We start from the raw sequence: 13,708 nt of genomic DNA, 5'->3' as shown, positions 1-13,708 counted from the left end.
TTGAAGCTGGTGTTTAGTGAGCACGGTGATGGTTCGTGGGAAAGATTTATAGAAGAAATGAATTTATGTATTGAGAGTGCTGTTGAGAGAAGAGGTTACGAAGGTGAAGATGGCAATAGATGCCCTATTATGAGAGGTACAGCTAGGATAGTGCCACTGTTGAGAGCTATTGGGCATAACGGTTTTAATGTAGATGGTGCAAATTCTACTTATGAAAAGGTGGTGGATATTTTACAGGAATATTATGGTAGACAGGAGAGCGTGTTTGTGAAGGGGCCTAAGTTTTTGATGGCTAAAGAGGCACGAGGTGAAAGTGATAGAGTTCTTGTTATGAGTTGAGAGTTTAAGCAGATATTTTGGGGTAAAAAATAATGCTGATAAAGTAAGGTTTGCTCTTATAGTGGCAGTTAACGGGTTGAGGAATAGAGAAGTAAGTAGACTTGAAGAATCCTAATTTGACCTGGGTGATGTTGAATGAGGCATTGAGGGCGCGTTGGATGGCGGATCATTCAGACAAGTTTGTGAGAGCAGATAGTAGAGGTAGCGATTAAAAGTGAGAATAAAAAAGAGGTAGCAAGGGTATCAGAGTGCGACAGTCGTGCACAGTACCGGAGTGGTTGTAGGGAAAGAAAATACGACTCAGGAGGTGAATATTCTCCTAGAAGCAGTCTTAGGAGTGGTAAAAAGTATTATGGGGATAGTAGTGATGAACGTGATGTTAGTAGGTATGGGGCAACAAGTGGAGAGTATAACAAGGACAGGGGCAGTAGTAAGTATAGAGACAATAGCAGGGAGAGGCATGTCTCTAGATATAGAGACAAACAGTAGAGAAGGTAGTGAAGATAGAGTGTGCTACAATTGCAAGCATAGTGGCCATGAGGTGCAGAGTTGTCTCTCCATTAAATGTTTTTCTTGTGGGCAACGAGGACACGTATTCCGATATTGCGGGAATAAGGGTAGAGAAGTAAAGTATGGCAGTCGAGATAGCAGTAGAGAGAGGTATTGGGGCGGAGAAAGTCCTCATGACGTAAGAGATAAGTAGAATAGACCCAGAGATTACAGTATGAACAGGTATGAAAGAGACAGTTGGTTTGAGATGCAAGAGACAGATAGGCATGATGAAAGATACAGTGACAGTGGAAGGGGTAAAAGTGCAAGATTTGCTGGCTATGGAGATAAATATGGTGAAGATCAATGACTAGGCCAGAAAATTGTGCAGTATTTAGACGGTAATGAAGTAAATGTAAAGTTTACGTTTGATACTGGGGCCGAGGTGTCAATAGTAATTGAGGCAACAGCCAATAAGTTGAACCTACGGTTAAAGAAACCGTCAACAGTTTTAGAAACTGCTGATAGTAGTGAGTTGGAAGTGGTTGGAAGTGTGGTAGTTCATTTGGAAAGTAAACACATGCATATGGATGCTGAAGTTCATATGGTGAAAGGATTGAAAATGAACTTCTTGGGCATAACTGAGTTGAAGCAGCTAAAATTATTTGCTGTTGTAAACGCGCTATGCGAAAGTAAGTTTAAGCCTGTTAAGGAGTGTAAAAGTATTAAGACAGTTAAGCCGTTTTTGCCAAGAACCATTATTGCTGGGTCAAGTTATGTTTCAGATAATGTCAAGTTGCAAAACCTGACAAATAAGTTTGACAAAAAGCACAATGTTAAGAAAGGCCACACAGGTCAAGATTGATGGACCTGTAAAACCAAGGGAGTGAAGAGTAGCGGATATGTGAAAATTGGTAGTCAATGGGGGACGGCCCAAGGCACCAGAGATGTGCAAGTGTCTATGGGGTGTGCTAGAAAACACAGTCATGATGAAGTAAGTGATGGTGCTAAGAAAGTAGCTGAACCAGTATCTGTAATGGAAAAGGTTTGCTCTTTTTTTAGCTGAAGTATCCAGCAATGGAATGTTAGACTGAGATGGTCATGAGAGAAACGTAGCAAAGATTGAAAGAGAGGAAAAGGAGGTGCGGAGAAAGTCGAAGAAGAAATTGGCTAAGCTAAAAGCCATACGTGAGGCAGCAGTCATGGAATTGGAAAATGTCAAGACAGTCAGGGTAGTTGTGCAGGAGTTAGCCGAGGTTCAGAGGAGAATTGCTGGTAGCAGACCTGCACTGGTGGCAGGTGAGGTCGAGCTAGATAGGTCTGGGCCTATGTCAACTCCCAGCTCTGTGGTGCCATCCCCTGTGCAGCCAGGTATGGCCCAGGTGGAGACTTCCCACAGGAGGCCCGTCGATTCTGCCTCTTATTGGGGAGAGCGAAGTAAAGACGGAAGAGACGGAGTTGAGGAGTCATTACTGACTCAACCAAAAGACTCCGGGCTAGTCTGGGTTGGTGGGAGTAGTGTTGGAGATGTTGGTGGAAGTAGTGTTGGCAGTGACAGTGGTCACGGTAAAAGTATTGGTAGCGGCGGAGGCCAGGGTGATGGAAAAGCCAGTGCAGACTGGTAATGGAGCTGGCAGTAACGAGGAGAGTATTTTAGATGGTGGCACAAGGTCAGACAAGCCAGAGCCTATGGAGACTGCCCTAACGGAGTCAGGTAACGAGCTACGCAAGTAAGGTAAGTTACCACGCCTGCTTGTTGGTAGTGATAGGGTGGCCTAAAACAAAAAGAAAAAAGGGCATGTTGTATTATGGGATTTGTTGGGCTCATGTTAAATTGGTGTCTGCGCTCAAGGCAGTTCAGGTGGTCTTGGTAATTACGGTAAGTGCATAAAGCTGGGTAAAGCTAGTAGAATAACTAGTGTAAGGCAGTATGGGGATGACATAAGGAAGTATAATGAAAGATGGAGGCTCTTCTTCATCTTAACATCAGTACATGTAAGCAATGATAAACAGCCCAAAAGGATAGCCGACGGCTATCATATGGGCGGGGTTTAATGATGGAGCTCTATTAGGATTGTGCTAGCCTGGGTTTCAAAGCAAACACAACTCTCGCGGGGCGGTCGCGTTGCCTTGTTAAGTTTTAGAAAACACGAATCGCTGTTATCGTTTCATTAGCTTATTCAGCCAGTAGACCCCGCGGGTCACAATAGCAAACATTGAATTTCTGCAGTGTAGGGGTAATACCTAACCAAAATAATGTATCTATTCAAAATAAAACATTTCAAATTACCTACTTTTAGTAATTTTATAGTTAGTAAAGGTCGTAGTATATGCCTAAAGTTGAATATAATTACCCGAACAACGGCATTTTTTTTCTAGTTTTTGATTAATATTTTGCCACCCCTAATATAAAATGACAAAGTCTTTCATCGGTTTCACATTGTTTTACCTTGCCAATAAGATGGGACAGCAGGCAAAGCTGTGCAGTGTAGTTTTCATACTCAAAATCAAAATGCAAAACCGAATTTGAGCTATTTTACGATTGTGACTATTAATATCACGAATGCTTGTGAATGGTGACTGACTGATCATAACGGTGGCAATATTGGGATACTATATTTATTTGACAACAAAATGAATTCAACAGATAAGTAAAATAACCACTATAGTTCATAATATTCGTAAATTTACAAGGTGCTTTATTCAGCATATTTGTTTGTTCGGGTGCCGTGTTCGGGTTAATCCCAACAGAGCTTCATCATTAAACCCCGCCCATATGAGCGCCGTCGGCTATCCTTGGGGGCTGTATATCATTGATGTAAGTAAATCGATTAATACAACACCAGCAGGCCTGCCAACCCAAAAGTGGGACAATGCGTGAGATTTGGTGTTGGGGCAATTGATGTATCAATGATAGTTTGTATATATAAAATTGTGGAAATTGGGGCAAAAATCTCGCGCATTTTCATTTTTTCTTCGGGGTGATTGCCTGAGTCTCACGCCCATACCTGCCAACTCTCACGCATTGGGCGTGAGACTCACGCAATCACCCCAAAGAAAAAATGAAAATGCGTGAGATTTTTGCCCCAATTTCCACAATTTTATATATACTATCATTGATACATCAATTGCCCCAAAACCAAATCTCACGCATTGCCCCACTCTTGGGTTGGCAGGTCTGCTCACGCCCAATGCGTGAGAGTTGGCAGGTATGAACACCAGATACGGTAACTTACATCATTACATGTAGGTTCACTACTAGGGCGAATATCTTATATTTCGCGACAATCAGCGTAGTCAATTAAGTAACAGGAAACGAGCTTTTTCCAATAAACATGTACATGTATAACAATATACACGTACTCTTATGTTCCTCATTATCACCTCGGCCACTGGCAAATCGCAAATACTATCGAACCGCATCGGTCTTCGATAGTATTGCAATACATAATCAGAAAAGAGATCAAGTTTTTTCAATGACCAATAGGAATTCCCATGCACACACTCGTCGTTTATTGGACAATCAAATCAACAAGCGCGACATTTTCAACGGCGTGTCTATGTGCGATGATAGCATTATTTCAACTTGTGATTCAAAGACATGTGCATATGCATATCTGAGAAAAAAGTACAGCAATTTTTGGATCGATGGGGAGCGCAAAGCCGCTCACCTAATCGCTATCGCTAGCAGTTTTTAGTGTGTTCTGCAACTATTGGTTGTTTCCAAGTATACGTACTATTCCCAATAATGTATTCGTTTTATAATATATTTGCATGTTATTAGTATTACAAAGACGTGTCCTGGTTTTGAATGAAACATGTGAGCTAGAATCAGCTAGTACGCATACAGAGATTAGTAGCTTCGCTAAAGGTGAATATGCCAATTTCATATGAGGTCCTCTGCACTAGATCATGTGAAACTCAACTAGTTCACTGTTCACACTGCAAGTCACATTTCTCATCTACTTAACAAAGGCCATACGATAGGTATGATTATTTGGACTTTTCAGAAGCTTTTGATTCTGTAAAAAACTGCAAACTTATTTTTAAGCTTTTGGCTTAAATGTTACGATTATACATGTATTTTGGTTGGAAAACTTTCTCAAAGGTAAATATCAGTTTGTTGCGATAGAAGACGCAAGGCTTAGCACTGAATCACATGTGTAGATGACTTGCTAAGTTACATTAAAACATATTGTCGTTCATTTGCAGATGACGCATTTATAAACATCACAATTGACAATATCAACTTGATAAATGGCAATCTAATATCTTTAGAAATCTGTTCAAATGAGTTGGCAAAATAAATTAATGTCGCTAACAGACCTGCCAACCTTAGAGTGGGGCAATGCGTGAGATTTGGTTTTGGGGCAATTGATGTATCAATGATAATATATATAAAATTGTGGAAATTGGGGCAAAAAACTCATGCATTTCTCACGCATTTTCATTTTTTCTTTGGGGTGATTGCGTGAGTCTCACGCCCAATGCGTGAGAGCTGGCAGGTATGGTCGCAAAATGTGTTTTTCTTTTAATAATAGGTAAACAAATAAATGATCAATCTGGGTATACATTATGTGGTAAACTTCAATCTAAATTTACTTCCCATCCTTTCTCGGGAGTTCAATTACAATCTAACCTTAAATGGAATGAGCGCGTTGACAAAAAGTATCTGAGAAAAATCAAATACTATTCATACTTTGCAGGGTTCTTAAGTATGTAAATTACCAATAGTTAAATAGCGTGTTATTCTATAATGAGGCCTACTTTAGAGTGTGACCTACTTTCTCAAGTGTGGGATCCTTACCAACAAAATCAAATTAAAAAGTTGAAATGGTGCAAAAGAGGCCCTGCGATTCATTTTTAAGGTCAAAGCAATTATCAGTTTTACTGAACTAAGGAAAGATACTGATATTCAATCATTAAAAGAGATACAATGAGTTGGCAGGTTCCAAATTTTTTTTAAATGGCGAAGTAAATGCATTGAACCTTCTTTAAAATAAACAACTAAATATCTTTTATATATATCTTATATATAACATAATTTTTAGTAATTTTGTGAAACAATAGCTCTCTTTTGTTGTATTTGTGGTCCCAGGACTTTTTAGGCACTCACTGTGTGATCTCAGTTGAAAAACTAATCTTATATGCAAAGTCACTGCAGGTTTGCTGTGTAGAAGTTGGGTGGCAGTCATTTATTGGGTTTTTTCATCCTGATGGCAAAAGAATACTGCAATCTATATATTTTACATGTTTTCCTACATCTACATATATATGTTATTCTTATATTTTTGGTGTAAGGTAGAACTAGAGAAAACAACTAATTCGAATCGACCAAATGGTGTATGTAAGAGTCAAGTGTATATGCCCTGTGGCTCCGGGTTTTATATCAATTAAATTGAATTACTTTTTAGCTGCATGTCTTTTGGATAAAGTAGTTGGGAAAAACATTGTTGAATTTTGCCTGCCTGCCTCTAGTAAATGCATACAGAGGTGAGATAACTTCATTGTACCCTTAACTTTTTTAGCAACTAATTTTCTTCAATGAACTAGGAAACTGTGGCATCAATTTGCAAGTAGGAATGTGACTCCATCAAATGATCTTTCTTAATATTTATTGTCTGTGAACTGCTCAGCATATAATTGCTAAATATTTACCGAAAGCAAATTAAATCCACCAATCTTATTGTTTCTGCAGATTGTTTGACTGATATGACTATGATTACTACTAACAGTGGTCACATAAAGCCAGCTCTCATGAAGTGATAGTGCAAATAAGTTATAAGAGGTGGGTGTTGCGCCGTGAACCTCTTGTAATTTTGGTTTAGGTATGTAATGCCAATATATTATGACAGTGAGGAAGTAGATCCCAAAAACATGTGAACAAACAAATAAACACTAAAGAAAAGAAAATATTAACAAATTATATATCTAAAAGAGTTGACACCAGCTCGCACGAAAATGAGAAATCAAAGGCGAATATGTAAATCATAGTTTTAGATGAATTCACAGCAAAATAGAACTTACCCCATAGATTTAATTTGTGTCCTCCTAAATGTAAAACATACTAACAACTACATCCATCCTAATGAGGTGAAGATTTAATTTTTGTGCTAGTAGATACTCTGTCTGAAATTGATTTTACATACTCAGTGAAGTCGCAAGTTTTCAGATAGGTGTAACCAATATTACTAGTTGTCATAGCATAAGCAGACTACTCAGTTTTGTTTGTAAGAGTTCTATGTAAAGTTGTTTTAGACTCACTAATCATGTGGGTACATTGTAACAAAATTAGTTCGAGGTGTATTCATCAGCCTCGTAGTACACTTTTGTAACACTCTATTTAGCTGAAGTTGGACAACATAATTTATATATACTTCATGTTTGGCTCAAGCTCTGCAAATTATGGGTTATGGCTGTACATTCAAATCGGTACCGTTAAAACTGGTTAAAGTGATTGGAGCCATCATGAGATGAAGCTTGGTAAAGTTTGCATACAATTTTTTAGGTTCAGTGCAAGTTATAACACATTTTAGTCATTATCCAGTATTGAATTTTAATTGGTATGTAAGGTAGCTGTGTACGTTTGTTACCGCATCGGCTACAGATTTTTAGCCCAGTATTGAGCTGACACTACAATAATATTTAGTCAAGGAAAAATACATGAAATTGGATAATTTTTTCATAAACCTTCATGCTGCATGATATAACTATTTGCTAGAACTATCAAATACTGCAGTTGTGTCGTTGTTGCAGCCTAAAATGCCTAGCACAAAGCTGTTTCAGTCTAACTCAAAGCTTCTAATTTATGGTCATTCTTTCTGCTGGCTCTAAATATTAATCTAGACTTCTAATTATTGAACTTCCCTCCTGCACAACATTTCTTTCATCTGTATCAGGGTTCACCTCATCTGTATCAGGGTTCACCTCAGCTGTATCAGGGTTCATCTCATCTGTATCAGCGTTCACCTCATCTGTATCAGGGTTCACCTCATCTGTATCAGGGTTCATCTCTTCTGTATCAGGGTTCATCTCATCTGTATCAGGGTTCACCTCATCTGTATCAGGGTTCATCTCATCTGTATCAGGGTTCATCTCATCTGTATCAGCGTTCACCTCATCTGTATCAGGGTTCATCTCATCTGTATCAGCGTTTACCTCATCTGTATCAGGGTTCACCTTATCTGTATCAGAGTTTACCTAATCTGTATCAGGGTTCATCTCATCTGTATTAGGGTTCACCTTATCTGTATCAGGGTTCACCTGATCTGTATCGGGGTTTGCCTCATCTGTATCAGGGTTCTACTCATCTGTATCAGGGTTCACCTCATCTGTATCAGGGTTCACCTCATCTGTATCAGGGTTCATCTCATCTGTATCAGCGTTCACCTCATCTGTATCAGGGTTCACCTCATCTGTATCAGGGTTCACCTCATCTGTATCAGGGTTCACCTCATCTGTATCAGGGTTCACCTCATCTGTATTAGGGTTCACCTTATCTGTATCAGGGTTCACGTAACCTGTATCAGGGTTCACCTCATCTGTATCAGAGTTCACCTCATCTGTATCAGGGTTCACCTCATATGTATCAGGGTTCACCTTATCTGTATCAGAGTTCACCTAATCTGTATCAGGGTTCACCTCATCTGTATTAGGGTTCACCTCATCTGTATTAGGGTTCATCTCATCTGTATCAGGGTTCACCTCATCTGTATCAGGGTTCGCCTCATCTGTATCAGGGTTCACCTTATCTGTATCAGAGTTCACCTAATCTGTATCAGGGTTCACCTCATCTGTATTAGGGTTCACCTCATCTGTATTAGGGTTCACCTCATCTGTATCAGGGTTCATCTCATCTGTATCAGCGTTCACCTCATCTGTGTCAGAGTTCACCTCATCTGTATCAGGGTTCACCTCATCTGTATCAGGGTTCACCTCATCTGTATCAGGGTTCACCTCATCTGTATTAGGGTTCACCTTATCTGTATCAGGGTTCACATAATCTGTATCAGGGTTCACCTCATCTGTATCAGGGTTCACCTCATCTGTATCAGGGTACACCTTATCTGTATCAGGGTTCACCTCATCTGTATCAGGGTTCACCTCATCTGTATTAGGGTTCACCTCATCTGTATTAGGGTTCACCTCATCTGTATTAGCGTTCACCTCATTGGTATCAGGGTTCACCAGTAGATAAATATGTTACCTTAGTTTTTTGCATAATATATGTCATGTAATGTTGACTAGCGTGGTATTCCATAGTCCTGTGACATGTAAATAGACCAAGATGTCTCATCTCCAAGCCTCTAGGACATAAATGGCTGGTGAATTGCTGACCATCTTATTTGTATACACTAGAGTAAAGTGGATTTTTGACCTGTGGAGCGGAATATGCTTTGCAGCAATTCACTTGTTTTATAGGATTTTTAAAAAGCTTTTATCGTTTAAATTTCTGCATTAAAATTTATTTTTTGAATTAATTCTGATTAGAAAGAAGAAAACTTTGATGGAGTCAACCGACATCTGGAGTGATGAGGAAAGTCTTCTTCAGGTATTGGAAGAAGATACTACATGCCAAAGTGCGAATAATCTGCAAGGTAAAATGTGCATTTCCTAGCATATGTCACTCAACATTCCCTAGCGTGTCTCTCTCAACATTCCCTAGCATATCTCTCAACTTTCCTTAGCATATCACTCAACTTTCCTTAGCATATCTCTCTCAACTTTCCCTAGCTTATCTCTCTCAACATTCCCTAGCATATCTCTGTTAACATTCCCTAGCATATCTCTCTCAACATTCCCTAGCATATCTCTCTCAACATTCCCTAGCATATCTCTCTCAACTTTCCCTAGCATATCTCTCTCAACTTTCCCTAGCAAATCTCTCTCGACTTTCCCTAGCATATCTCTCTCAACTTTCCCTATCTTATCTCTCTCAACTTTCCCTAGCATATCTCTCTCAACATTCCCTAGCGTATCTCTCTCAACATTCCCTAGCATAACTCTCTCAACTTTCCCTAGCATATCTCTCTCAACTTTTCCTAGCATATCTCTCAACTTTCCCTAGCATATCTCTCTCAACATTCCCTAGCATATCTCTCTCAACTATCCCTGGCATATCTCTCTCAACATTCCCTAGCATATCCCTCTCAACATTCCCTAGCGTATCTCTCTCAACTTTCCCTAGCATATCTCTCTCAACTTTCCCTAGCATATCTATCTCAACTTTCCCTAGCGTATCTCTCTCAACATTCCCTAGCATATCTCTCTCAACTATCCCTAGCATATCTCTCTCAACTTTCCCTAGCATATCTCTCTCAACATTCCCTATCATTTCTCTCTCAACTTTCCCTAGCATATCTCTCAACTTTCCCTAGCATTTCTCTCTCAACATTCCCTAGCATATCTCTCTCAACTTTCCCTAGCATATCTCTCTCAACATTCCCTAGCATATCTCTCTCAACTTTCCTTAGCTTATCTATCTCAACATTCCCTAGCATATCTCTCTCAACTTTCCCTAGCATAACTCTCTCAACATTCCCTAGCATATCTCTCTCAACTTTCTCTAGCATATCTCTCTCAACTATCCCTAGCATATCTCTCTCAACATTCCCTAGCATATCTCTCACAACTATCCCTAGCATATCTCTCTCAACTTTCCCTAGCTTATCTCTCTCAACTTTCCCTAGCATATCTCTCTCAACTTTCCCTAGCGTATCTCTCTCAACATTCCCTAGCATATCTCTCTCAACTATCCCTAGCATATCTCTCTCAACTTTCCCTAGCTTATCTCTCTCAACTTTCCCTAGCATATCTCTCTCAACATTCCCTAGCATATCTCTCTCAGCTTTCCCTAGCGTATCTCTCTCAACATTCCCTAGCATATCTCTCTCAACTTTCCCTAGCATAACTCTCTCAACTTTCCCTAGCATATCTCTCTCAACATTCCCTAGCATATTTCTCTCAACTTTCCCTAGCATATCTCTCTCAACTTTCCCTAGCATATCTCTTTCAACATTCCCTAGCATATCTCTCTCAACATTCCCTAGCATATCTCTCTCAACATTCCCTAGCCTATCTCTCTCAACTTTCCCTAGCATATCTCTCTCAACATTCCCTAGCATATCTCTTTCAACATTCCCTAGCCTATCTCTCTCAACTTTCCCTAGCATATCTCTCTCAACATTCCCTAGCATATCTCTCTCAACTATCCCTAGCATATCTCTCTCAACATTCCCTATCATATCTCTCTCAACTTTCCCTAGCATATCTCTCTCAACAATCCCTAGCCTACCTCTCTCAACATTCCCTATCATATCTCTCTCAACTTTCCCTAGCATATCTCTCTCAACTTTCCCTAGCATATCTCTTTCAACATTCCCTAGCATATCTCTCTCAACTTTCCCTAGCATATCTCTCTCAACTTTCCCTAGCATATCTCTCTCAACTTTCCCTAGCTTATCTATCTCAACTTTCCCTAGCATATCTCTCTCAACTTTCCCTAGCATATCTCTCTCAACATTCCCTAGCATATCTCTCTCAACTTTCCCTAGCATATCTCTCTCAACATTCCCTAGCATATCTCTCTCAACTTTCCCTAGCTTATCTCTCTCAACTTTCCCTAGCATATCTCTCTCAACATTCCCTAGCATATATCTCAACTTTCCCTAGCATATCTCTCTCAACTTTCCCTAGCGTATCTCTCTTAACATTCCCTAGCATATCTCTCTCAACTATCCCTAGCATATCTCTCTCAACATTCCCTATCATATCTCTCTCAACTTCCCCTAGCATATCTCTCTCAACAATCCCTAGCCTACCTCTCTCAACATTCCCTATCATATCTCTCTCAACATTCCCTAGCATATCTCTCACAACTATCCCTAACATATCTCTCTCAACTTTCCCTAGCATATCTCTCTCAACTTTCCCTAGCTTATCTATCTCAACTTTCCCTAGCATATCTCTCTCAACATTCCCTAGCATATCTCTCTCAACTTTCCCTAGCTTATCTCTCTCAACTTTCCCTAGCATATCTCTCTCAACATTCCCTAGCATATATCTCAACTTTCCCTAGCATATCTCTCTCAACTTTCCCTAGCGTATCTCTCTTAACATTCCCTAGCATATCTCTCTCAACTATCCCTAGCCTACCTCTCTCAACATTCCCTATCATATCTCTCTCAACTTTCCCTAGCATATTTCTCTCAACTTTCCCTAGCATATCTCTCTCAACTTTCCCTAGCATATCTATCTCAACTTTCCCTAGCGTATCTCTCTCAACATTCCATAGCATATCTCTCTCAACAATCCCTAGCCTACCTCTCTCAACATTCCCTATCATATCTCTCTCAACATTCCCTAGCATATTTCTCTCAACTTTCCCTAGCATATCTCTCTCAACTTTCCCTAGCATATCTATCTCAACTTTCCCTAGCGTATCTCTCTCAACATTCCCTAGCATATCTCTCTCAACTATCCCTAGCATATCTCTCTCAACTTTCCCTAGCATATCTCTCTCAACATTCCCTAGCATATCTCTCACAACTATCCCTAGCATATCTCTCTCAACTTTCCCTAGCATATCTCTCTCAACTTTCCCTAGCTTATCTATCTCAACTTTCCCTAGCATATCTCTCTCAACATTCCCTAGCATATCTCTCTCAACATTCCCTAGCATATCTCTCTCAACATTCCCTAGCATATATCTCAACTTTCCCTAGCATATCTCTCTCAACTTTCCCTAGCATATCTCTTTCAACATTCCCTAGCATATCTCTCTCAACTTTCCCTAGCATATCTCTCTCAACTTTCCCTAGCATATCTCTCTCAACTTTCCCTAGCTTATCTATCTCAACTTTCCCTAGCATATCTCTCTCAACTTTCCCTAGCATATCTCTCTCAACATTCCCTAGCATATCTCTCTCAACTTTCCCTAGCATATCTCTCTCAACATTCCCTAGCATATCTCTCTCAACTTTCCCTAGCTTATCTCTCTCAACTTTCCCTAGCATATCTCTCTCAACATTCCCTAGCATATATCTCAACTTTCCCTAGCATATCTCTCTCAACTTTCCCTAGCGTATCTCTCTTAACATTCCCTAGCATATCTCTCTCAACTATCCCTAGCATATCTCTCTCAACATTCCCTATCATATCTCTCTCAACTTCCCCTAGCATATCTCTCTCAACAATCCCTAGCCTACCTCTCTCAACATTCCCTATCATATCTCTCTCAACATTCCCTAGCATATCTCTCACAACTATCCCTAACATATCTCTCTCAACTTTCCCTAGCATATCTCTCTCAACTTTCCCTAGCTTATCTATCTCAACTTTCCCTAGCATATCTCTCTCAACATTCCCTAGCATATCTCTCTCAAATTTCCCTAGCATATCTCTCTCAACTTTCCCTAGCATATCTCTCTCAACTTTCCCTAGCGTATCTCTCTCAACTTTCTCTAGCATATCTCTCTCATCTTTCCCTAGCATAACTCTCTCAACATTCCCTAGCATATCTCTCTCAACTTTCTCTAGCATAACTCTCTCATCTTTCCCTAGCATATCTCTCTCAAATTTCCCTAGCATATCTCTCTCAACTTTCCCTAGCATATCTCTCTCAACTTTCCCTAGCATATCTCTCTCAAATTTCCCTAGCATATCTCTCTCAACTTTCCCTAGCATATCTCTCTCAACTTTCCCTAGCGTATCTCTCTCAACTTTCTCTAGCATATCTCTCTCATCTTTCCCTAGCATATCTCTCTCAACTTTCCCTAGCGTATCTCTCTCAACATTCCCTAGCATATTTCTCTCAACTTTCCCTAGCATATCTCTCTCAACTTTCCCTAGCATATCTCTTTCAACTTTCCCTAGCATATCT

The 13,708-nt window shown here is 39.9% G+C and overlaps 2 protein-coding genes across 5 annotated transcripts in view; one reads left to right on the top strand and one right to left on the bottom strand.

Moving 5' to 3' along the window:
- Positions 1-8,130: 8,130 nt before the first annotated feature.
- LOC137402516 (autotransporter adhesin SadA-like) lies at positions 8,131-11,694 on the bottom strand. Its single transcript, XM_068089017.1, has 3 exons — positions 11,649-11,694; positions 8,617-8,978; positions 8,131-8,448 (listed from the first exon to the last, which is right to left on the bottom strand). Exons 1-3 carry the CDS (start codon positions 11,692-11,694, stop codon positions 8,131-8,133), a joined length of 726 nt encoding a protein of 241 aa, XP_067945118.1.
- The window catches only part of LOC137402017 (ATP-dependent DNA helicase DDX11-like), a 136,425-nt gene continuing 132,091 nt past the window's right edge, over positions 9,375-13,708 (top strand). For all 4 annotated transcript variants that reach the window (XM_068088485.1, XM_068088484.1, XM_068088486.1 and 1 more), the window contains exon 1: positions 9,375-9,425. The gene's annotated coding sequence lies outside the window, so the exon portion shown is untranslated. The remainder of the gene's footprint in view (positions 9,426-13,708) is intronic.

The sequence above is a fragment of the Watersipora subatra genome, chromosome 8, assembly GCF_963576615.1.
Source record: "Watersipora subatra chromosome 8, tzWatSuba1.1, whole genome shotgun sequence".
In the NCBI taxonomy this organism is placed as follows: Eukaryota; Metazoa; Bryozoa; class Gymnolaemata; order Cheilostomatida; family Watersiporidae; genus Watersipora; species Watersipora subatra.
Note: the sequence above shows the minus strand (reverse complement) of the source record. Positions and strands in the feature narration are given on the sequence as shown.